The sequence below is a fragment of the Ictalurus furcatus genome, chromosome 10, assembly GCF_023375685.1.
Source record: "Ictalurus furcatus strain D&B chromosome 10, Billie_1.0, whole genome shotgun sequence".
NCBI classification, from domain to species: Eukaryota; Metazoa; Chordata; class Actinopteri; order Siluriformes; family Ictaluridae; genus Ictalurus; species Ictalurus furcatus.
In genome coordinates, this window is record NC_071264.1 from 12,353,172 (window position 1) to 12,379,538 (window position 26,367).

At 39.4% G+C, this 26,367-nt stretch overlaps 1 protein-coding gene across 3 annotated transcripts in view; it reads right to left on the minus strand.

The window, feature by feature from the left end:
- wwtr1 (WW domain containing transcription regulator 1) overlaps positions 1-25,395 on the minus strand; it is a 45,863-nt gene extending 20,468 nt beyond the window's left edge. For all 3 annotated transcript variants that reach the window (XM_053634250.1, XM_053634253.1, XM_053634251.1), the window contains exons 1-2: positions 24,851-25,395; positions 855-997 (exon numbers count right to left, since the gene is read on the minus strand). In XM_053634250.1, the coding sequence (XP_053490225.1) occupies positions 855-997; positions 24,851-25,278 (571 nt within the window). In that variant the 5' untranslated portion in view covers positions 25,279-25,395. The remainder of the gene's footprint in view (positions 1-854; positions 998-24,850) is intronic.
- Positions 25,396-26,367: the final 972 nt, after the last annotated feature.

A 26,367-nucleotide genomic window follows, 5' to 3' on the forward strand; every position in this document is an offset into this window, starting at 1 on the left:
TTTTTCCATTTCATCACAAATCAGGATTTGTGAGGAGAAAAGAGTCAAACAAGGCAAACGCATTTGGAAGTAATTTGCTGTTCTGGCTTCATAAGGAGGGAAAGAGCTCCAGCCTATGCCACTGGCCAGAGGCTCCCTGTGTCTGTCTCCAGAACAAACGAGACATCTCACGCTACAGAAAGACTCTGAAACAGCCGGTCTCAGCACTATCCCACTGTGGTCAAAGAAACACCATTAAATAGTTTGGGGTTTTTTTTTTGTTTTGTTTTTTTAAACAGTTAGCTAGTAGACCGTGGGATTTTCTCCCTCATCACTGTTGTGTCAGACATATTCCACATGCACTCTGTCAGACCAAAAATCACTGTACTGATAAAATGTCATGTTGTGATTGTGCGTTAGTGTGTGTGGAAGTACATTTTTGCGTTTCTCAGACTTCCTGGCATGTGCTATTTTGGGGGTATCGTTTAGATGAATGTAAACAGATGTTTACATTCCTCTAAATCCTCTTCAGAAGGTTTTTTTATAAAACTCTGAATTACCTGTGAAAGATGAAGAATGACTGCACCTTCAAGCATCAACAATATCCTTGATACCTTGAGCTCAACTGTTACAATAATATGAAATCTGTCAAACTCAGCATTATTCAACTAAAGAAAGTCATTTCCATTTCACATCTACACTGATCCTAGAAAAAAATTAATGGTTCAAACCTACAGCTAAGGAGATTCTATTTAATTACTGCACTGAAGTATGAGAACTTTGAGGTAATATTTAATCTTATATTAAAAGATCTCTTGGAAGAGAAAGCGAGATTCCTGAAAGGGAGCAGTCGGAACGAGTGTGAAGATCCTTACCGAGGTTTGGCTGTGACAAGGCCATGGAGCGCCCCTGTACACCACCATTACTGCTGGTGGCCTGAGCATGGAGACTCATCTGATTCATGTTGGCTGCCATAGTCTTGCGAGGATCTTGCCATGTGGTGATCTTCTCAACGTGACTACAAAGAAAAAAACACACACATGCACAAAATAATTACCATACATGGTTGCAAATCCACTCTACCCGAATTTCTGGAATATTCTCTCATAATTAGCTGCAGAAAAAGTCAATAATCAGTGATTTGTGAAGATTTTATATTTTGCACATGAACAGCTTAACAAAATTACCATTAGGGAATCCCAACTTATTCTCTCATTTTACATATGCAAAAATTGTATTATATATATATATATATATATATATATATATATATATATATATATATATATATATATATATATATATATATATAAAAGGAATCAATCACAAACCAAAAATCATAACCAAATCCATAAGCACTTTGATCTACTGAATTTGTTTTATACAAAAGGCCTGTTTAATTCGCGAATCTAATTGATAAGAAGGTGTTGATTATGTTTTTATAACGGCTCTGATAGTGCCGGCTGCAAGACACATCACAGGATTACATCACTGCGTTTGTTTTAATAACTCATTTCTGTAGTAAACACTAATTCAGAGGTTATGTGTGGCAGATGCTACACATGAAACGATGTTGTGATATAGTAAAGAAGACTTCTGTAATGAGACATTTATTTAACATTTATTTATGGAAGGAGTGTCTAGTATCGGAGCTTTGCAACAGTCAGTAAGTTTTCTGCATTTTCTAGGTAACAAGACAAGTAGAGCTGCAACAACTAATCGATAAAATCGATAATAATCGATTATGAAAATCGTTGTCAACAAACCTCGTTATCAATTAGTTGGTCTGCACGCGGTACATTTACGCATTACATTACTTCTGTTCCGAAAACATGCTTCGAAGAGTAAATACTAAAGTTGTGTCCCAAATGGCGTACTATACACTTACACTATGCACTATATACTCTACCATCTAGTGCAGTGTTTCCATGGATCCCTAGTGGTCAGTGGTGTAATTGCAGGGAGTCCGTACGAAAGTTTTAAAAATGTTTAAATAATATTATATATTTTTTTGTTAAATGTATCAAAATATATTAAAATGAGAGGTTTTAAAATAATCAATTTGGTTATTCACGTGCATTCACAAATATCACGTTAGCTGAGCTGATGATCGTTCATTGATGGATTTATTTAAAATTTATTTACAAATGAAATGATCATTTGCAAAAACCTATGCGTGGTAGACAAGTTCAAGTGTCGCATTGATGGATAAAATAAATAAAAGATAATTCAGAGAGTCAAATTAAATGTCACACCAACAATAAAATGTAATTGAACCTGGTATTTGTACCAAGGGTATTTGAACCAATCACTGGGGAATGACAGGCTCTACCAATCAACCGGGGATTGCTAGGACTGTAGAATTCAGTGCTTTTTGTGTAAAGTTTTAGTCTTAAGTTTATATTTGTAACACTTAGTTTGTGGATTTTATTTTAAATACATTTTTAAAAATGGTACTGGAAGTTTGCCCCCCACCCCCATCTGATTAATCAAAAACAGCCAACTAATCTATTATGAAAATAATCATTAATTGCAGCCCTAATGACATCTGCTTGTCTTATTTAGTTCAAGAAGGGGGGGGAAAAAGTGGCTGGTTAGGGAGTGATTGTTATAGCTACTATAACCTATTGCATATAACCTATTGCGGAGCCTAACTAGACTACATTTCCACAGTTTTTGATGGGGTCTTGACCATTTCAGAAGTCCAGAAGGTATTACTGAAAAATAAAAGATATGACTGGATAATTTTCCATTTGGATTTCAGACAATTTATCCCTTTATTTTTCCAGACAAAAATAAATGAAATAAAAGAAAATCCTTGACACTGAGCAATATTCTAATCTAAACTCGAATCAGACCATTATAGAACATAAATCTTCTCCACAACATATCGGTGAACTGTGAAAATATTACACTGTAGGAATGCTACTAGTTCAGCCTTTCTCCAGTTTAGATACATTAACTCCATATATAGATATATTTGGCAAACGTCTTTAGTGAAGTTATTTACCCAGAAACACCACAAAGGGCCACTTGCAGTCATGATTGTCTCTGTAGTCATGGTTACACTGTAGATTATGTGCTGGAATGTGTTTCCTTGAAGGTGATTGCTACACACCGTATACAATACAGTGTGTTCAACAGGCTTGTAGCTGTTTAGTCGTTTTTCTACTGTGGAATTTATGGTGTCCTTAACGATGACCCATTGATCTTGCTGTATGAACTCCCAGGTTCACAATGCACACATCTTTCACAATGCAAACTGCTCTAATACTTCATTCACACATTGCAGCATTTCCAAATTACTCAATAGTTCTTCTGTACCAAACTACACCTGCAGGTGCCTAAACACTACAAGCACCTCACGAACGCACTAATCATGTGGCGTGAAAGAGTATTAAAGCAGATTAAGTTTCAACTGAAGGTTTGTATCCACAGGATTTAGATGCCTCAGCTGCACAGACTTGTTTGTACACAAATCCTGTTGAGTGCATAAATCCGAGGCGAGGCAATGTCAGTGGAGGCAGACTGAGTCACCGCACGCACAAAGGGCCTCGAGCCCAGCGTGACTCACTCGGGCCTATTTACACAGCAATGGTAAGCTTAGCCAGTTTCCTGCCACTCTGATGCCTGACCTTGGCAGAGCAGGAAATCTGCTCTCTGGAGCATCACAATAACAGTCAACTTTATAGGTATTATGTACTAATAGATGTAAAACAATACATAAATACACCATTAACTGATGGTAACTGTGTACCATGTGGAAAATAATCTGCCACGACGTCACGTTTTTTTTCGGGGGGGGGGGCCGGGCACAGCATTACTAAAGAAACTGCCTAGGGGGAGCAATTACATGATTATTCAGTGCCAAAGCAAATAATTAATTTCCAGGAAGATCAGAACATATGCTGAAGAAAATCATTACATGATCTGAAAAAAAAAATTAATTGTTAAGCACTCATGAATTTGGGTGGATGCCATTTCATTTAATTATCATCACAGAACAGTGCAGCTGAAAACTTGATTTATTTTCCTTCACAGGGAAAATATATCCAAGTATCCAGTCACGTCTTTAAACGTGTTGTCAGCTTTCATTTGAAAATCCTTTGTTTTGGTGAAACGTAGTTCAAGCTATCGCAGAACATGTTAGCAACTGCTAAACTGTTAAATTGATCTCCTCTCGATCAGTTCCCATGCACACCAACACACCCTGTCGCATTATAAATTTTGGTTTTTCAGAACACACAACTGATTTAGAAGCATCATTCATTTCAGTTTTTGAGTTCTTTATGGGAACTGAATTGAAGAATTCATAGATTTTTTACATTTATATTGCCGACCAGTTAGCTGTTAAAAGTGATGTGCTTTTTAAAAATTTCTTTAAGTCAAATTTAACAACAAAATCAGTCAAAAAACTATGTTAAGGAGTGAAAACACTGTTAAGCAAATGAGGCTGTGTGGTCAGTTCAATTACTTGTACATCAAATGGTCAATCACGCTTTACTCAGCTAAGAAGATTAACGGCATAACTGTCTTAGAGTAGAGTACGTGGGGTGAGCAAATCATAAATTCTGTAGCTAGCCCACCAAGCAGTGTGTTAGCCAGTCCCATGTATTGGTTGCCTAATTGACTAGGTAAAAAATGATAGTTGACATAATATAACATATGGCGAGCTATTTAACTAGTTACGTGCATTAATGCAGACTAAGTGTGACAAAGTATATAATCATTGTCTTCTTCTAACAATTAACCTCATTCATCAATCTTTGAGTAAAGTTGTGTGTAAATGTTTGTGTAAGCCAAATGGAAACCGACTTATAAGCCAGCTTCCAACCTCTGAAAAGAAAATCATACCTAAATATACTTTGCCTCCTAAAGGCATCATGTGCGAACTCTTCCAGTAATAACAATTCTGCCATTTGCACCACCTCGGCTTAAGACTACCATCTGCACAGACCAGCACATCTTCCAGTTATATGCTGGCATTTCATCTTAATTAAACAACTAGCCATATTTGTCTTAAAATAGATTGGATTGATGGGTTGTATAAAAAAATATTTGTCCATGTATTTTGAAATAAATAAGTGATTTGAACTTGGTGGTGTAATCCTTATAGAAAAATGCAGTAACTAATCACAAATACGATTCGAAGCTGATCAACTGAGGTTTACATACGTAAATCGTCTATCGTACATGTAAATCTGCACACACTCAGGGGCAGGAGTAGGAATACGAAATTTATCCCGAATTAAATTTGTGTGTAAATGCTCATACGAACAACATACGCATAAATCCATTCGTATCCAGATTGATCAATAAGGCCCCGTGTTTGTAATGTGGAATGTTTGTAGTCTTTGTGCCCTCAACAAAAAGTCAGAAAGTTGCTGACCAAAGTGTTAGCTGTGAGTAGCTGTGTTCTGTCCCCGCTTTGCTCATATAAAAATATTATTCGTGTCTGGCTTAGCATCTTTACTTCCTATGGACAGGTACAACCGCAAGCCATGTAGTAAGCAGGAGGGATATAGGACTTTGCTTTGAACTTTACTTTGTTTGGTTTCATCAGCATCCAAAAACTCACGTGTTCCTGGTTCAGAAAAGGCAGTCGTGTCATCCATGCATGCTAATTCATCTGAAAAGAAAGATCATTCCACAGTCACCAGATCCACCTTGGCCAATTTATTTAGTGGAATTTGGTACAACTAGTGCATGCTACAGTTACAGAATCGACACTGTATACACATTAAGCACATTAAGCTTAAACTTAATGCTAGTGAACCTAATTGACGACGAATAAAAAAACGAATATCCTGTTAACTTAATCTGCTTGTCCGCAGGTGGCAGGGATAGTGATTTTTATCCACTGCTGGATTGGAAGTGTGCATTTTTTCAACAAAATAAGCAACCTTATCAATTAACAAGGGTGGCACAGTAGTGCAACGTGCCTGAGCTCAGGTGACTGTATGCATGGAGTTTGAAGGGTGAAGGGTGTCTTTATCCACCAGGGGGAGATTTATGAGGAACAGGGAAAGGTGGGGGATGGTGAAGCAGGCTGAGAGGCCTAAGGGCCTGGGTGGAGCAGCTGTCCATCCAGCAGCTGTGGAATTATGACCCCAGGCATAGAGATTCACACCGTGCAGGTCAACTCTGTCCTGGGTCAGGTCTAAAAACATATGAGGAAATGGCTAGTGGGCTCATCACAACACCCAGAAGTAGTTCTGAATCAGTGTTTCTTTCTCACTTTGAGGAGTTTGAACAATTGGATAAATATACAGTCCTGGTACTTAGGGAAAAAAAGGGTTTCCAAAGGCAAAAGTTGTTTTAGCTTCCTATAAAGCAACCTGCTCTGATCTAACGTAGAGACAAACCAAGGAAACATCAAGGGTTCCAGAGTGAATCTAGAGCAAGAGCTACTTGTAGATACACTCATTTATACCTTAAGCAAGACTGAAATGGACTAAATGATCTTAGATCCTTAGACGTTTATGACCTGAGAGACATGCAATTATTATTATCACTACTACTATTACTGGTACAAATAGTCTTGGTAATGGATCGTAATGTATACCACTTTGCCCAAACCTGCTTTGGTTTGACCTAAATAAGTGCAAGCTTTTTTATTGGATACAATAATACCATATTTATTCAGGTGAAAACAAAAACAAAAGATGTCTCTCTGCATGGATTTTGGAAGATGCTGGAGCAGTAAAGCAGAAATGCAGCAGGCAAAATGTTTCCATTAAGTAGCCAACACAGAGATAAGAAGACACCCGGGACAAGGCCTGGCTGAGTTTATTTGAGAGTGGTGTTCTGTTTACAGAAGAAATTCTCACACACAAACACACACGCACACACACACACACACGCACACAATGACTGGGTGCTGGATCTGAGGCAACATCGGGGCTGAAAAAAAACAACAGCCAGATGGACCCACCACCTCAGAGCCGGGCTTACTGTTAGTGTGCCAGCACTGGAAAATAAAACATAGTACTAAGAGATCTAAACTTACACACACGCACTTAAACCCACAGCATGTGTGTGAATATAGTGACAAATGAGATTCCCCACCAGCAAAAGTAATCACTTGCACCACACACCTAGACATAAACATTCAAGTCATGCCTCAGCGAGAGGTGTTTAAAGACACGAGAGTAGGTGCAGTTCATGATCCTGACTGCAGTGCTTCACTCGCACCTTGTCACTCAACTCCAGAATAAGTTACTTTATCTCGCTCTCTGCTTCAGTTCTACAGGCTGAGATAAACAGACTCCACACCTAATCAACAAGAAGCTACCGAGCAACCTGCTGGGTCCTGGATGTCTTGGTTATTCATGAAAATTATGGTATTTTTTTTCCTCAGAATATTTTATGCCATTACATGGTTTGGTTTATAGCTGCAAGAACGTATCTAGTACAAAATTAACTGACAGATGATAATAAATAAATATATATATATATATATATATATATATATATATATATAAAAGATGTAGGAATTTACACAGGGTTATGGAAGTTCCCAAAGGAAAAGAAAAGGAAAATTACAGGGGAAATGAGCACAATGGGAAAATGTATTGTGATCATTCTGATAATAAAAGTATTAAAATTAAAAAAAAAAAAAAAATATCAACCAAGGCATTATCAGTAAAAAATAATGACTTACAATAATGTGCCCAAAGTTTTATTTTAAAAAATAAAAGAATTTCAAATCAACCACAGAAAACTTTATGAATCCTTCAGTTGAAGGTATTTGTACATTAAAGGAACCCTGAAACTTATTCAGTGTTTATATTGAAATATTTGTGGTATTTATTGATTCTGGTGCTAATTTGTTGGTTGATGCTGGATTTTTGTTATTCACGTGAGAATCTAGCAGATCTACCGTGATGACATCTCAGTGGGGGAAACTGCAGAGGGACATTTAAATGATCTGAATATCCAGTTCACACAAGGTTTGCTTCATTCGTCCAAATGCATGGAAGGCCAAATATTTTAACACAAATGGTAACGGTGTTACTAACTGAATAAATAAACTCCTTTACACGCTAAGAATCAATGAAATGGACTAAATGATCTTACTTCATTAGAAAGAAGTTTATGACCCGAGTTAAGACGTGCAATATTTTTTATTCCTTTTTTTATTATTACTACTACAATGGTGTTATTATTAGAAAAAAAAAATTGAACAGGATGGATCACAGTTAGGTTTTGCCGTTAGCGCCTAAAAACAAAATGAGCAAGAGCTACTCAAAAAAAGAGCTTTTTCAAAACAAAAAAAAAAGCTGATCACTGTGAATCAAAATGAGTTTATGATTGATCGCGATGAACTTTTAACATATAGCTGAGTAGTATTAGGGCTAATATGCATACTGCAGTGTTCAGCAAGATCAGTATCGGTATTGTGAGATCTTTTAACCAAAGACATGCAGTCCTAATGAGTGCACTAGGTTGTATGATAAAAGATAGAGAATGTTCAGTCTATGCTGTGGGATGAGAAGAGTGCAGTTCTGCAGGTAAAACAGTCATACATGATAGAATTACAACACATGATTACAAAAAGGCTACTTATGCAATACGAAATGCTCAATTTGCAATCTAATCTCTACCTACCACATTTAAAGTGTGTGTGATTACTATGAATAATCATTCTATTCGCTCAACTGATTAAATGATCAATAAATTACACTAAAAAAAACCTTAAAAAAACTAATTTGCTCAAAATTGACTTACAATGGGTGTCTATGGGAAGTAGAATGAATTCTTGAGTCAAAAATAGTTTTAAATAAAAAGAAAACATCCAAGAGCTTCTTATCATTGCTCATCATGTTCAATGTCATATAAATGAGAAGTGTAGAAGTTGTGGAGTCAGCCGCTGGACCCAAGGTTCCCGAATGCAACGGAGACACACAACAGATTTGTGCAGAGTTATGGCAAATACTCTGCTTGGCTAGTAAGTGATCTACGTAACGACAAGCACAATGGTGTTCACGGCAGTATTAGCATGAAAGTTGAAGCTTTTGAACCATCGGTGCTTACGCAGTGTAAAGATAAGGAGGTGAGAAAGTTGGATAGACTAAAACACTAAAGCACTGCTGCATCACTCTCTTTAGGTAGAGATGACTGTGAGGGCATAATTCCTGATGGCACCACTATCAATGGGTAGTCGGGTATATAGTTGCATATTTTGATAATTTATTGACAGAATTCATCCATCCAACCATCGTCTGTACCGCTTATCATATAGAGGGTCGGGGGAGCCAGCCTGGAGCCAATCCCAGGGGATTCTGGGCACAAGGCAAGGGACACCCCGGATGAGGTGCCAACCAAACAAGCTAATCACATGACTTTGGACTAGGGGAGGAAACAAAAGTACCCGAAGGAAACCCCCGAAGCACAGGGAGAACATGAAAACTCTGCACACAAGGCAGAGGCACGTATCGAACCCCAGAGATGTGAGGCAAACATGCTAAACACTAAGCCACCATGCCCCCCTTGACAGAATTCAACAACTACAATTAGGCTTCCATTATGTTTTGAGGTCAACGGATTTTCTTGCTACAAACAAAAGTATCAAAATTCTTGTCAATAGTAAACTACATATACACTTCAGATGCAATTGCTAGAAAATGCTAGAGTACAGAACTTCTACATTCTTCATTATGCAATATTTCCTCTTTGTATTTTTGTTAACATTGCTTTATTTTATATTAAGTTAATTTCAAGCACATGCTATCTAATATATATATATATATATATATATATATATATATATATATATATATATATATATATATATATATATATATATTATATTGTGCCAAAAAAATGAGAACTGAATTAGTATTAAACCCCAAACAGCCTGATAATCAATAATGCATATTCAAAGCAACAGTGTTGCTGTTTTTGGACTGCCAGTCAAGCACTGATGCAGCCTGTTGTCTTGTGGCAGGCTTGCAGGTGCAGTGGTGCAGTTGAGGGCTAAAAATAAGCAGCAAATTGGAGATCCTGGGAATAATCCAGCAGCTGTCACCATTTCAACAGGCCCTATGCTGAGCTTTGCTCAATGTACACACATGTCCTTAAAACCTAAGCTTAGATATAGATCATTCATGCCCAAACACAAGATATGAGGCTCCAATTGAACCTACAGTCATATTGTCTGCACTGATGTTTGACACATGGTGTGCTGTTATAGGAAAATAATGGGGTGGGGTGACTACCACCCTGAAGTTGATTACTTTCCCATAACTGCACATCTGGAAGTGTTTTATTCCTCTTATCCGACACAGTTTGCCAACAATTCGATTTTTTTTAAATTAATTGGAGAATGACACAATGTACATTTTTATCCATTTGTAGTTAAGTTTGATGTTGTTGAATGTCCACAAAACAAATCAGTTCCTGCTATTGCTTACCGTATTACAGCTATAAACAGTCGTTACTTCACCTGGCTCTGTCTTTCTGTCAGTTAATAATAAGTAATAATAATAATAATAATAATAATAATAATAATAATTAATAGAAAAAAACAATACTGCTTATCATGTTACCCAAAAAACTCACAAACTGCAACATACTCTTTCCTGAAGACTTCCCCATGAATGCTGATACTGAAGACTCCTTCCATAAATGCTAAAAGTGTCCTCAAAGAAAACATCACCATATCAACCATTACACATGATTTTTAATCTGTTTATGTGTAGGGTCTGCCATACAAGTCCCAGTGCAAAATGTTTCTATAGAAATGATTTCTTATTTGAACAAGTGCTTTAATATAAGCATTGCTGGAGCTACTGCCAGCGCTGCAGTTATAGAAAAATAATCAACACCTTCTGATCAATCAAATATAGGAATCCATACAACAATGCAAGTCATGATTACCCTTTAACCCCAAACACTACAGTGCACTGGTAACTAAATAGTTAACTGCACAGCATTCCTAGACTGAAGCTCCAGCGTCCTGGCCCGAGTCATATCTCAGGGGAAAGATAAAAAAAAATCTAATACACACCCAAAAGAAGGAGCTGGAGGCATAATAAACCAACTCAAAGTTTACAGAAACGTGCCCACACACTTCAGGCCAGGTGAAAATTTCACACAGTTATGCATCGATTTAACTGACCTCCACCAGACAGTCAAAAAGCAGACACTTTTTCCTGTGTTCCGTTTCTTTGGGGTAAAACTACCAAAAGAAAGCTAAATCCCAGCCTCCTTCCCACATCTGACAACCCTTCTGATTTCTAATTATATGCTACAGAACCACAGCAGACATAAAGGCATGTCTTACTTTCATCCTCACTCAGGGACCAGACAGAGTCCAGACTAAGCTCTGGGAATGGCTACAGCTTCTAGACAAGGCTGAACTCAATTCAATTCGAGTCAGAAAGATATTACAAGAAACTGAACAAAGCACAGAATGGTGGCCATAATAAAAAGAGAATGCATCTAGTGCCATGCATTGATGCATGTTAGGGCTACTCATTTTTTAAATCCTAACTTCCAGTGCTTTGGCCCTCATTGCCCTCACCTCACTTTTAGATTGGTGGTCATAAAACCCCTTTCGTGGTTCCCGTTGTGCTTCACATGAGCAGTCATTGTAAAAGAGTGAGTGTGTCGAATGTAATGTGGCTTAGCTAAACCAGTGGCATTCTCCACCTCTCCTAAAGTGACCAGAATGACACCACAGCACTGGTATGAGGGTTCTCACAGCCACTGAAAATGAGAACAAAAAGCAGAGGATCCACTTTCCCAATTAAGCCATTCTCAGGTTACCGGGGGTTTTCCCCCCACTGTTGCTAACACAATAGCCACTCAACTCAAAGCACAGGGACGCTAAGGCAAAGGGCGTCGTGAACCTGTCTAAAAGACGGATCATGAGGGGTCGAATTCAGATGCTCTGAATTGTTGCAACACAGCAAGGGGCACCAGCTGGAAATTCTGGAATTAGAAATATTTAATTGAATTTGAAAATGTGAGGGAGGGAAAGGGCAGGAAGTGGAATGCGCTACTAATTATAGTCATCTCTACTGCTGCCATGCTGCCAGTGCTGAAGATGGAGCACGAGTTTGGAACCTTCCCCAGGCCTAGGGCAAGTTATGGCTAGTGCTGTCGAGCCTGATCATTAACATTAGCCATCAAAAACAGGCAACTGTATATTGTGGAAGAACCTGCTGGTTTATTCAAGTTTTAAATGGATAACGTTTAAAAAGACCTTGTTGTGGAAGATGATGACTTAAGGTGTGACCCTAAGGAGTGTAAATAACTAAAAAACTACTCAGAGGTGGAAAAAGTATGTAGTAGAAGAGGACACCTTAGCTATTCAACCTTCTTGTGTGTGTGTGCCCAAACCTCTAAATACTTCTATGGTTCAGTGGAAAGTTGAATCAGTTCCCCGTCAGATCTTCCTCAGCTGTTTTAGAGGGTCTGTGGGTGACTCCTCTTGTTACTAGTTAGGACAACTGGCTGGGCGAGAGCAGTCAGACCCAGGCAGCAGCTGTCGATGGGTAAGCTAACTATAGACCTGGCACAGATTTGCAAGAGTTGCTTATGAGAGAAAGAAACCAAGAAAGAAAAACACCTCCTTTACCCAACGTCAATGGCCATGTTGTCATTCACCTTGCCAACCCACTGAAACAAGAAAAACAAGCTCAGGTTATGAAACCCCACAAACATTAGTGCTTTGTCTGCTCATTAGCCTCCTTGAACACTACAGGTATCAAGTCTCCTCATGTTATGAACTAGCAAAAGGCAAATCTGCTCTCCAGAGTTTCAGAGAAACCTACAAAATAAAACAACTATTTTATTATCCCAAACTGACAAAGGCTTAACTTTAAGTCAGAGACAATTTAGAGTAATTATGATGACCAAATAAAAGTACATGGCGGCAGAATATGAAAAATGAAAAATGATTAGACACTTGGGCCATTATGTTATTACAGTAAGGCGAGTTTTAATGATGGCTGTTCCTTGAAACTAGGACATTAGTGCATCAGATTTTTAAAACTATCTAAACATCAGTCTGTCTCCAATTCCTGTCTTGCTTGCATTGCAATGACAATTGATACAAAAGCTTTCTTTAGAAATATCCTATTAGGACCCATAATGTTCCAAGGCTGGACTTCTTCCCAGTTTCTGAGACAGTATGACCCATGACTATAGTCCAACAACAAGCAGATTGTGTCATGGCATAAAAAGAGCAGCGATCTTGATCTTGACCAAGCACCCTTTCCAACCAGGCACCCTTTTCACACACACAGAGAACTCCCATACGGTCCATCTACAGGGCACTTGAAAGATACAACCAAGGCTATTCTTTACATCATTCTGTGTGGGAGAAAGAGAGCAATGAGTACCTTTTTTGTTTATTCATTCTAATGCCCTATATGAGGGTCAGAATTTCATGGGAAGTCAGACTGACATGCATTTAATTTCAGAAACAAGGTTTTAATAGACACCAAAATTCATCTAGTCATAGAAATCCATAAACCATAGATAATGGTATCTTGGTCAGGGTCACTGTGGATCCAGAGCACGAGGCAGGAATACACCCTGGACAGAACCATCGCAGACATCATATACTCTCATTCACACCAATGGGAAATTTAGCATAGCAAATTCACCTACTGGCATGTTTTTGGGAGATGGGAGGAAACTGGTGAACCTGGAGGACACCCATGTGGACATAGGGAGAAGACACAAAACTCAAAAGTTCAAGAGTTCAAGACACCTTGGAGCTGTGATGCAACAACCTTGCACAACCGTCTTGCCCTTAATGAACACACCGTATACAAAAGCTTTTTTTTTTATTCTAAAGGGTTTAATAATTACGCAAAAAAGAAAAAAGGAGCTTTTTGTAGTATCAGTTTAACCTTTCAGAGTGCAACTGATGCCTGTGAAATAGAAAAACCCAAATTTCCACCTAAAAGGTGAAAGTTCTCAAAAGCTTGATTACAGATCAATGCAATGATTAGGCATAGCAGCAAAAAAACAAACCAGGTATGTCTGTGTGTGTGTGTGGTGGCTGAGTGACCTTGAGGAAAAGCTGGATCTAAATGGGTAAAGGAGGAATGTTGTGGTGCTGTGGCATGCTGCAAGAGGCCAAGACTGAGCCGCATTTTCAACATCACCCTGACAACAAGGCACTACCAGCCGCCCATTCTTGGATCAGACATTAAAATAAAAAACAGCTCTTAAATCCTCGAGAACAGAAAAGCCTTCTGCACTGCTGAGTTAATTGTTAACTGCTACTTTTTGAACTGCAAAATTTAATTCGGCCCAAATCAGCAAAAGAATGAGTCCCAAAGTAAGGTTAAAATATTGGATAATTGGAAGTAACGAGTCTGGGGAACAGCGGCTCTGAACTTGATCATGCAGTTGGATCTGTTAAACCTGGAAAAGCAAGCATTTGAGACCTTTAATTCAGCCAGTGTGCCAGGAGCGTGCTGAATCCATCAACAATCTCCACAGAGAATGGCTGCCAGGGGGATCTTTGGCCTGAGCCAGGCTGCCAAGACAGCCGCTTTTAGTGGACGGGCCGGGAAAAAAGATGTTCCATCTGCCATGGAACACACAGTGTGAGTGAGCAGCTTTGCGGGCCATGTGGACATATTCCCTCCAAGATAAAGAGCAAAAAGTCTGCTGCCTGTGAAGTGACCTCGGAGCTGGAAGACGCTTGGGCACCAGGCTCCAAAAAAACACCAGAGCCAGCACTGCAAAAATTAAACACGACTCCGGAGTTGAATTCCGAGGACGTGTTTGAGCTGAGTGTGCGAGTTGTGCATTAAGCTGAGCATTTGATCTGAACATTTCAGTTATTCATTGTTTTAGCTGAGCGTTTGAGCTGAGAGTTTGAGTTATGCATTTGAGTTGAGTACGGGTTTTATTGATCTGAGCATGAGCTGAGCGTTTGATCTGAATATTTAAGCTCAATGTTTCAGTTATTCACTGTTTCAGCTGAGCATTTGAGTTATGCATTGGAGTTGAGCGTTGGAGTTATGCATCCAAGTTGAGCAAGGGTTTTACTGAGCTGAGTGATTGAGCTGAATATTTAAGCGCAACGTTTTAGTTATTCATTGTTTGAGCTGAGAGTGTGAGTTGAGCGTTTGAGTTGTGTATTTGAGTGAAGCTTTTGAATTGCCTTCCTTGTACCCTGCAGCCTAGTTCTGGTTAGGAAATTCTCCAAAAAGAATTCATGAAATTTTTCCACGATTCAACACCTGATTTGTGGCCTTTTTACCAGCCATTTTCTAGGCCTGAAGTACTCTGGCTTTTCACATACATACATACATATGTTAGCCAACAGGGAAACAGAACCAGCCGAGAGCCACTGCTCTGTGGATTGTGCTACAATACATCCAGTGAGGGCTGTAAAACAAAAGAGCATTTCACACGAAACCCCCATTAACTTTGGATGGCACACTAGCCCCTTTCTCTCATCCAGAGAAAGTACAAATAAAAAGAGTGGATTGATATTAGCCTAATGCCCCTATGCACAAAGCACTCATTGTTAATAATCCCACAGCAGACATGGGAATGAACCCTGGCTCTGAGCCAGTCCCCCACCTCGCTCTCTCCTGCTCATATACCCACACATCCTCGCTTTTTCCCCTGCTAATTCATCACCTAATATACTCAACCTGCCATTATTAACAACTCACTTGCATTTTCTCCCATTTGCATTTGCACTTTCTAGCTTAAACTACCTTTAACGTTCCTCTCCAGGACACATCAATTTTCTACAGCTACATGCGTCATATTTTTATTGTATCCCTGTCTACATTCTAAATTATTTCTCAGAAGGAAAAAAAGAAAGTTTCCCCGCTCATGTGGCCTGATCTTCACAGCAGAGCACTATTCCACATTATGGAACAAAGAAATTGCATATTGATTAATTTGACAGATCGCTGACTGCAAACTTTGCAACAGCACACTAAATCTGATTTGTTTCTCAAATCCCATTTTTTTTATTACCCTGAGCAGTAGCACTGCAATTTATAAGTATCCCAAAACTGATGTTTGCTTAGGCTGTAGTCACACTTGAATTTGCATATCACTTTTGGTTGTTATAGTAACAATGTTATAGAACACCAGAAGTGAGAAAGTTAGACATCACCAACAGGGAGATTTTGCCATGGATTAGACCTGTCAAATTTCCTTATTCCATTTACAATTTTAATCTTAATTAAAATTTAAATTAGACTGATGCAGACTGAGCAGATATTAATTCACATGATGGCACAAGAGGTGAAAATTGTCACCTTCTTAAGCAACCTGAAGGCAGAACCATTATTGTATCATATTATATATCATTACATTACTATTTTAGAGATTCATAGTAATATCTTCTTGCTCAAAATATCTACATTTTACATTTCTAAGGTGAGATCATACAGCATCATACATCTTAACCCTGGATCATACAGCACCCCAAATGTGTTCCTATAGCACCAAGCATTTATAGTGAATACCAACGTATACCCAGTGTGAGGATTTACAGTGAATAGGAAGCCATTTGGTATACGTTCTTTTAGACCCAGTGACCACTATGAGCCTCATAAGACTTTATTTGAGATTCAACTCCAAAAAAGCTAAAAAGTTAAAAATGTAAACTACAAAAAGAACTAATCAAACTTTTTGTGGCAATATGATTTTGGATTTTTTTTCTGGGGTTGAGTATACAAATATTATTTCCTGCCTTCATGCTGGTTTTCTTGTTGTCACAATTAAATGTTAGACAACGTGTGAGGTCTGAGCACCTAATGAAAAAGAAAAAAAACTCAACATGAAATCCACATGAATTTAACACGTCAGTCCGAGTTGTATACGCAAATCGTATCTGAAACCTCATACAAAAGTGGGAAAAGTCAGATTGCAAAACCTGCTCAAAATTGGATACGACAAAAAAAATGCATGTGAGCAGCCTGTCTGAACATAGCCTTATCCATAACGGAGACCAGCTGTGACACGTCCCACTCAGAGACGCCATGCCAGCTGACGCCAAATGTTATACTGACAACAGCAGCACAGTGACCTATGCACTAACAGTGTGCTGGATCACTATGGAAGAAATGCTGCAGGCTTGAGTTAGGGATGAAGCCTTATGGGGGCGTAATCTGGCTGTGGCATCAGAAGGCCAATAGGCTGCGTAAACTCAGAGATTGCAGCTATGCAGCCATACAGGTTTTATTTTTAAAACCTGCAGTTTGGAGGGGTGTCCTGTCATCATAAAGAGGAAGAGCAACTTGGATAGCGTCAAGCGTCGTCTTCTTGCAGCCTGTGTGAGGAGGATGTCAAATTCTTAAGTGTTCCCTGCTAGTCAAATCATGCCATCAAACAGAGTTTGATGTGTGCTTGTTAAATGGTGTGCCTAATCAGATTCCGGAAAAGTCAGTAAACTCGAGGAATTCCGTCATCCTCAGCTTTTCACCGACTTTATGGCCAACCCCCATTCATAACTCACACTGTGGCGACTGGAATGCAGCTGCCTCGGTTCGGGTTCAGAGAGATCAGGAGCATGTCAGGGCCCCTCCTCGAGAACGCATTCACACTTCATGATTGCGTTTATTTGATCGGACAATAAGCATTAGCTCATGCTCAAGTTGGCCCTCAGCGGCGCGTCCTCGGTGGCCGGAGACACGTCACACGTGACAGGGTGACAGTTGTGTGAATCAGGATGGACTCCTGTCTGCGCCGCGCTCTCTGATCAGCTTTGAAACAAATGCGGCCGCACGCATCGGCGTGCTGAATGAAATGCCTGCGGTATAGAAAAGCAGGCGAGGGGTCGCCGAGAGCTTTTCTGTGCTGCGAGAACAATACACCCACATAGCTGCTGCTCACATTCCAGACCTCATGAATAGGCAGCGCAAGAGACAGAGAGAGAGACAGAGAGATGAGGGTGGAGTCTGTATCTAAGTCTCCTCCCACTTACAGGAAATCCCATAGAAGGGCAGCTTCTGATGGTATTCGGCAACTTGTAGGCTACAAATTATAGCGCTCCCTAATATTTGATGAAATGGGAACTAAAACAAAATGTATGACTCACTTCTTCTTCTTCTACATCTGTTCTTACCCTAAAAGTGCAGAAAACTGACATTGAGGAAGATATACAACATTAAAAAAAAAAATACTAAACCAAGTTTTTCAAGCTCCATTCTCCAGACAGACATCTTAGGCTTTCCAAGAATGCAAAGTGTTTTCAGATAGTTACATGATTTTGACTACTTCAACAGCTGTGAAGGCTACAGAAGGCCTGACATTATTTAGACTGGCAAAGACTGGCACATGGAATCTTTTTGATGCTTCATTCATCGTTCAAGAAGTTATCTTTGAGCTTGTTTCATGTTGCACAATTTTTACTAGGCCTAAAACTCAACACTTTTTGCAGAACATAATTTATCAATGTTTTAAATGTAATCAATATTTATCAGTAAAAGGAATCATGGCCAAAAAAGCTGTTCTGTTCAAACAAACCACCTTCTTCACAGACGGCTGGCCTATTTACACGTGACGCACTATGAAGTGTAGGCCCACTACTGTTTTTCATGTCAAACAAAAGACCAAAAAACAAGGCCTAATGTTTTAAAAAATTTTTTGGTAATGTTAGTCATATTGTCTGTTTTCCCCATTTTTACTGCAGCCTTTGAAGTGACTCGTGTTTGTTGTTGTTTTTTTTTACTTCGCCAAACCCCAAAAGAGAGGCCGCCATGTCCCTCCAGCCATTATCCAGGCAAACAAAAGGAAATGAGTGGTTCCATATCCTGTGGACCGAGCCGTCTCTTTCAACTGCATATAGGGAAGGGGAGGAGGGAAAGCGTGGAAAGCGCCACTGAGAAAAACAGCTGAGCGCACTAAAGTGTGACTTTTATGAACAAAATAGAAACATTTCAACTTAAAGTGAACATGACACAGACATAACCGAGAAAACAAACAAATAAATACAATAAAATATTTTTAAAAATAAAATAAAAGCAACTACAGATAAACAGGCTCTGCTTTTAAACTACTGGTGAACTCAGACGGTGTGTACAGCCAAGTTTACATCTACTGCATTATAATGATCAAAAGCAAAAGTTCCTGGAAGAGCTTAGACTTGTCTGTTCCATGCTCTGTGCTGAGGTCTGTAAACTGACAGAGAGGTGAAAGCACATGAAATGCAGTCGAGCGCGTACGTGTGTACGTGTGTGCAGTAATCTCCCATCTTCTCTCCAGCTAAAGACTTCCAGCTGTCTTCCCGTAAAGGGACGTCTGCTGAAGGTCAGCAGCACCATGTCCGAGAGCTGATATGCGGCCAGAGAGCTGCTTCCTTATTTAAAAGTTATAAACCACGGCTGTGTACGATTCGCAGGAGCAGCCACATAAACAAAGCTCTCTCTGTCCGACACCTCCAGCTCCTACACAGCCATTTAAGCAAACTCATGCATATCCGATTATTGACTGATCTGACTACATTTGCAGACTGCAAACACACACACACACACACACACACACAAACCACCTTTACCCTCTCACCCAGCTCACATTAATTCAATCAAAGCTGGCCCTCAGTGCATTATGAACAGATCATCTTATCTACCAGGGTTTAACACTTCATGGTAGGGATCACACGTCACTCTGAAGGGTCTCTTTGTTTTTAAAGTGTTTGTAGTGATGGCAACATGGCACAAGTGAGACCCTGAGCCAGAACGAATCGCCATTAAAACTTTGCACTATAAAACAATGGGTTCTGAATAAGAGACATACAGTGAGTTGTTGCTCAAAGCAGTCTTTTCACTTTAGAGAAGCAGCAAAGGTCAGGAATTAAACAAGCCTTGCGTCTAAAGCATGAAGCACATAAATAACAGGCTGTTTCTATATATTATACGTCAGTGTGCTAGAGGCCCTGGCTCGGGGCTCCTCTGAGAGCGGTCCATCAGCTGTTGTGAATGTGAGCAGCAGCTACGGTGTTATTGTCGACTTTGTCAAGCTCAGTAAACGCTTTGGAAACTCAACACTAACAAACCATCATTAATCACAAAACAATCAATCATGTAAATAAAATAAACTGATCAACATTTTCAATACAATGAAATATCTTCACCAAGAACAAGAAAAAGTTCTCCTTCTTTGGTGTCATAACTGCCCACATGGCATTTGAGTTTAACTGTTTTCATGCAATTACAATTTACTTCACCCCATCGTGATGTACTGAAGCACTTAGAAAAACAATTGTGCTACAAAAGACTCTCTTGTCTTGCAATGGCCAATATCACCAGAGGAGAAGGTGGGCAAATCTGAGCCATCCAGTGCCAAACAAACCAAGTTTTATGGCCATCCATGTCACAGACTCTAGGCCTTGGAACATTGTAAGACAATCATACATCCCAATACCACATATTTCAGCAGGTCATAAAATCTGCTTACAGCTTAACATATTCAAAACATAATTAAAGAGAAGGACAGCTATTAGGAACACCTTGATAAAAAAAAAAGACTGTTGTTGGTTTTTTCCATTTAACCCTGGTATGACTGTTCTTTAAAAAGCAGATTAACAAACTGTAGATTTCGAAATCTTAGCAAATCCCACAGGAATATTTGTTTTAATGATACACCAAACTGAAAAGTCTTGAGTCACTTTGACGCGAAAACCAAAAGTGTTCATTTGTCATTTTTTGCCATTATGATGTATTTTTGTTCCGTCGCATCAATGGTCATTTATTTAGCTTTTTATTACTTGAATTGAAAATATTAATTTAATAATGCTCGATTTAAAAAAATAAAGATGCAAAATTATGCAAAAACACTTAAAGGATCTGTCCTGTTTGAAGTGTTTTTTAAGCTGACAATCAATAGAAAACTATTCTATGCTGTTTGTAGAACAGCTGAATTGTTGTGCTTTCAGGTGTTCGGATTAAACCAGAAGTGGAAAAGAAGGAAATCTTTAATGGAATTTTTGGGCATTTTTATTCTTGCTTGCTAATTTCTGAGTCATTATTTATACAACTGACTGTATAATAGAAGGACATTAACTGTAAAGTAATTTCTGATTTTCTGAACATGGTTTAATGCAATAGTGCTATAATCTAGTTCGTCATATAATGCTAAGTAAGGCCAGCATCCTGTAACCCCCCCAGAACAGATGAGAAAAATCCAGACTGCCTGCTGCCGCCACAAACACATCTGTTATGGCTACTTCATAGATAGAAGCCAAACCAAGGTCCCATTAGAAACTCTCAGGAGCCCTACTTCCATCATTTTCCACCTGCTTTATTGATTTTCTATTGTCTCTATCCAATGTGCATAGTGCAACAGTCCTGATGAAAACGAGACAGTGGCTTGTACTTCAACTTCAACTATATTCATATGTAAATCAATCACTATTTCCAACTACTTTAAACATAGCAAAAGCCTATAACGAGACACATTAAGTAAAAATGTTGGTTATTAGTTGAAGTGGTGACACAACAGGCATTATCAAAGAAAACCTTGCATCACATGTTCCCAAACCTGCTTATCCATTCATTTGCTATGACATCGGAGAGGCCTGTCCCTACTCTGCTCAGATGAAATCAACAAAAACAAATCAATTCTGCTCCCAGAAACCATGTTGGCATGCCACATAAATTACTGCCATGTATTTTATCAAACATAAATGTTCAAGCATATTATCAAACTACAGGGTCAAAAGCAAATGAGAAAGCTGAAAACATGGGAGAGCAAAAATATTTCTCAACTTGTTGTAATAAAGCAAAGAACAATTTACATTCAAACTTAATAGGACAATAAAGCACAGGATAGCGACTACAGAACCCAAGCGTTTCCTAATATCCTTAATTACAGGCTGCGTCGACACGAAAAAAGTTTGAGGAAAAAATATTCTGTAGTCTTTTTTTTTGTGGGCAGCTAATAATTCTGACTGTCACTGACTCACTGAACCAGAAAACCCAGCTGCAGTGATTTCATAACCATCATTGCCTTTTGTTAAACCTGTCCTAGTGGATCTCCTCTGTCCTGGACTTCTTACTGCTGTTACTTTAGTAATTACTTAAGGACACAAACATTCAGAGCCTAAACAGGTTTGGGGAGGTGTGAGGAAGTGCGAATGTGGGATGTTGCATGATGACAGTTTTTCGAGTCAATGACAGAGGAGATGACAGAGCAGTAGAGAAAGAGAAAGATACTTCTGGAAGTGTGCAGGGTGAAATAGGCGTTCAAAGTCGTATCGTTCTGTCAGAGTGCGCGTCATATTACTGACAATACGTACTTCCGGAGGATAAAAATGGGACGACGGCATTTTCTGCTTCTTTACTTATAGTCGATTGTCCTCTGAAGGAAATAAGACCATGGACAATTGTAAATTAATAAATTTTCTGTACAGCTGGAAGTAAGAAGTATGACCTAATTCAAGCACCGTTATTTTAAGTAATTATCAGTTTCTTTAAAAGGCACCGGCCAAAGAAATGGCGGGGGGATCGGTTGGTTAGTGCAGTGGGGCGGGGGGTGGGTATTTACTTGAGAGAGTAATTACCCCTGACAGGCAGACTTTTGTCTTCTTGACTGCTTAATTGCAGGGCGGAGAGAAGCCCAGGTCTGCAGCTTTGTTGATGGTGGATGTGCCAACTTAATGCGTGGCAGGCACCAACATGTTCGTCTTAAAATGCAACAAGTCAGTTTGGAAAGAGGAGGAGGAGAGAAGCAGGAAGATGACCACATGGAGGCCATTCCCACATCTGAGTCAAAGTCTTACTTCCGGACAAAGCAGACTTTGGGAGGTGCGCCAGAGCAAACCAAAAAATCCAAAGTATGGTATTACCATCCAGTATTGCTACCTTGGCCATACCAACTAACAACGTATATACCAAAGTCCAGACCTCAATAGTTTCTTTGGGGTTCCCCCCCCCTCTCACGTACCATAACTCCAGGGGTCAAATTCAATATGGGAACAGTGACGTCCTGATAATACGGTGTCAGAATGTAGTCTATTATACAGAAAATTTGCATTTCAGGACTACCCTGTTAGCAGTAATGAGCAGCTGAGCGGGACACTTTTTTGGGGGTTTGCCCATAGACTTAATTACCAGACGCCTTTTTGAGAGATATGCAATGCACATGCTATAGACTAACATCTATGATATAATGTCTGAGTTTGTGTGAAAATACATGTTGTCATAACCAAAAATATTTAACTTAATACAACTAAACTGTCTAACTGGAGTCAGATGAGTTTATGGAAGACTGGAAGCATAAAAATAACAGATTAAAGATTAGCAACTGATGTAGTACATATACGGCTTTATGATATATTAACTATGGCAAATTCCAGCAATGTGGACTAAAATTGTAATCCTGGTTGCTACTGATATAATAAATACAATTGTGGTAATTGTGATTTTCACCACTGTAACAAAACTACTTTGAAGAAACAAATAAAATAAAATCAGACCACAGACTACGTTTTACGAGTCACTGATTTAGGGTCACTAGTTAAATTCGAGTGCCCTAATCTTATTCTTTTGTCACCCCGATACAAGCTGTGGGTGCATTATAGGTGGAGCATCTCAGTTTACAAATCCCATCCCAACAGCAAACACCCCGCTGAGCTGAACACATCCCGAGTGACTTATCGACTTTCTACAGACTGAGATAACTACCACGTCCTCAGGGCCTGGGAAGAAAAGATGTGCTGACCCCCCCCCCCCTCATTCCTAAACACAGCCTGTTCAAAACACTTATGTACACAGAGCCAGACTTGTGTTTCACTTTAGGCACATCTCAAGATAGTCAAGAGAGTCATCCTTATCACATGATCAAGGTGAGTCTTGATAATGGATTCACTGTGAAAAGTGTGGCACATGCAACTGAAAAGAAGGAAATCACTTCTTCATTTTTCTGACCCACACTCTGATAAAAATGTTTCCTGCACACTCACCTTGATCCAGTGTACCTGAACGCAGAACAGTGAAACCTCAGGTCAGGAACAGGACGTAAAACGAAACCACTCCTGCATAAGGTGTCCCATTCTTGTTAACGACTAACTTTAACCAAGAGTACCCCAGCAGCAATCCAACAATAAAGTTAATGGGTGTGTGAAAATGATATAAACACAGTTTCCTAAGAAACACAACCGAGCTGTTGTAGCCTATGACCTATATAATCTTTTGCCTGATTATTTATAGTATCATATAGACATTCTGTTAAGGATGAGAGATATAGCTTAAGTGTAGGTTGAGAGGCTGTCTATTTGTGTTGTGTATATACATATAGAAATAAAATCAAACCTAAAATAAACTTAACTGTGTGCTAGAATCATCACAACGATTAAAACCGTTTTTTTTTAAAGTAAAAATAAAAAGAAAGGTTCCAGAAAAGTTTCTTTCAAGTGATACCATATCAGGCTTTTTGCTTTGTTCACTTAAATAACTTTAGTTGTTGTTGTGACAGAAAATTTACTAATCATTTCCCTACCACCTTCCTCATAATGTAAAGATCCTGCACTCCTTCATGGCAGCAAGCAAATAAATACAGTAAGTCGTTTTTTTTCCATTGTGATAGAACTTGGTGTTGGTGTTTTTGTTGGTGCCACAGTAAATTTACTCATCTACATTTAATAACATTTTATTTAATTCATTTCTGACCACCTTATAAATGTAAATATTTATGGTGGAAACAGATCCTGCACTTTTCTGTGGCACGAACATAGAAAGTGTTTAAAGAGCCATCAGTGTTTATGCAATCATTAATTGTAGCTCTTTTTCTAGCTCCTTTCTTATAGAGAGTGTAAATCAGTGCGCTTCACTCGCGGGAGGTCTATCATTTCTCATAAATCCCAGTGAAGCCGCGCGCAACAGGCCGAACCCGGCGATGCCGCATCACGGATCAGAGCAACAGGGACACTCACTTGAGAAAGTACTTCTGGCCGGTGGACGTATACGCCATCTCCCATCCGGGCGGCAGCGGTAGCTCGTCGGTGACATCGAAGGACTGGTGGCGGCTGTGCGCGTGCTGCACGGGGCTCGCGGTGACGGCGGCGGAGGCGGCCGCGAGCGCTCCGGGTCTGAGCTGCAGTGACGCGGGGGAAGAATGAGAGCGCACGTGCTGCGGTGGGAGCCTCGGTGGCTGCTGGCTGCCTGAGTCCGTGCTGGACTGGCGCGAGTGCGAACCGGAGTCGGGCTCCTTGAAGAACGACTCGGGCAGGTGTTTTTTCCTCCAGGAGCTCGGCCGCGGGTTCAAGACGGCGTTAAAGAGCGCCTCGAGGTCCGTGTCGGGGTCCTTGGCGACATGGATCACTTGCTGGCCCGGTAAAGGTTGAACTGGGTTGGTGCTCATTTTTGTTGTTTGTTTGGTGACTTAACAAATTAATAACGAAATAACGGTTTGCTCGTTACAAAAAAAACAAACGGATGAAATCTTCTAAAACGAGGCCCGGGGTTTTTTTTTCGTATAAAATTGCTTGTTCAGGCCTCCGGTACTAGTTCTTATTATTTCTATTTTAGCCCAGCAAAGTTAACGAAAGTTTACCAAAAAAACATCTCATTTGGTTCCCGAGCTGTTAAAAAGTTTCGAGGTAACTTTTTATTTTTCTACCCTCGGCCGACCTTCCTATATCCAGTGCTAGTTTCTCCCGGGCGGCAGAAACTTTGTAAACTCAACTTTCTTCCACAGCGCCTGTGTCAGCATTCCCTCATGAATATTCAATTAGCCCGAGGCGCCTGAGTCCCCACTCCTTCATGAATATTTAATTAGGCCACGCCGCTCTTTCATGAATATGCATATAATAAGCCCACGCCCCAAAACATCATGAACTTCAGCTTTCCCAGCAAGGCCTGAGTAACAAGTGGATTATAGATCAAATAATATTGTGTATAAAAACTCTTCTTTTTTTTTTTTTCTATCTCGTTGTGCAACGTTAAACAAAATTGTGCGTCGTGTTAAATGGAACTAATTAGATGTCATAATAATAAGTTAAAGCAAAAGTTTATGAACAATTAGAAGAAAATACATAATTAAAATAAAGTAATTAATATGTGACCATAGTCTTATACGGTTCTATCTGCCATTCATTTTTTCATCCAGATAGAACCTTATGTATAATACTTGGGTCACAAATTACATAACAAAAAAACACTAATTTCATACCAGTGTGTAAAATAAACACAACGTGCCATATTGCAGTCACTTGGTTATAATTTAACACCACGGTTTTCTCCCTCTCCTTGTGGCTATAACAACCTCCAGTCTTTTGGAAAGGCTTTCTATAAGATTTTCAATAGTATCTGTGAGAATTTGTGCCAAAAGATCATTTGTGAGACATTCAGGCACTGATGCCTGGCTCACAGTCAACATTCCAATTCATTCTAAAGGTGTTAAATGGGGTTGAAGTCAAGGCTCTGTTCAGGCCACTGGAGTTCCTCTACA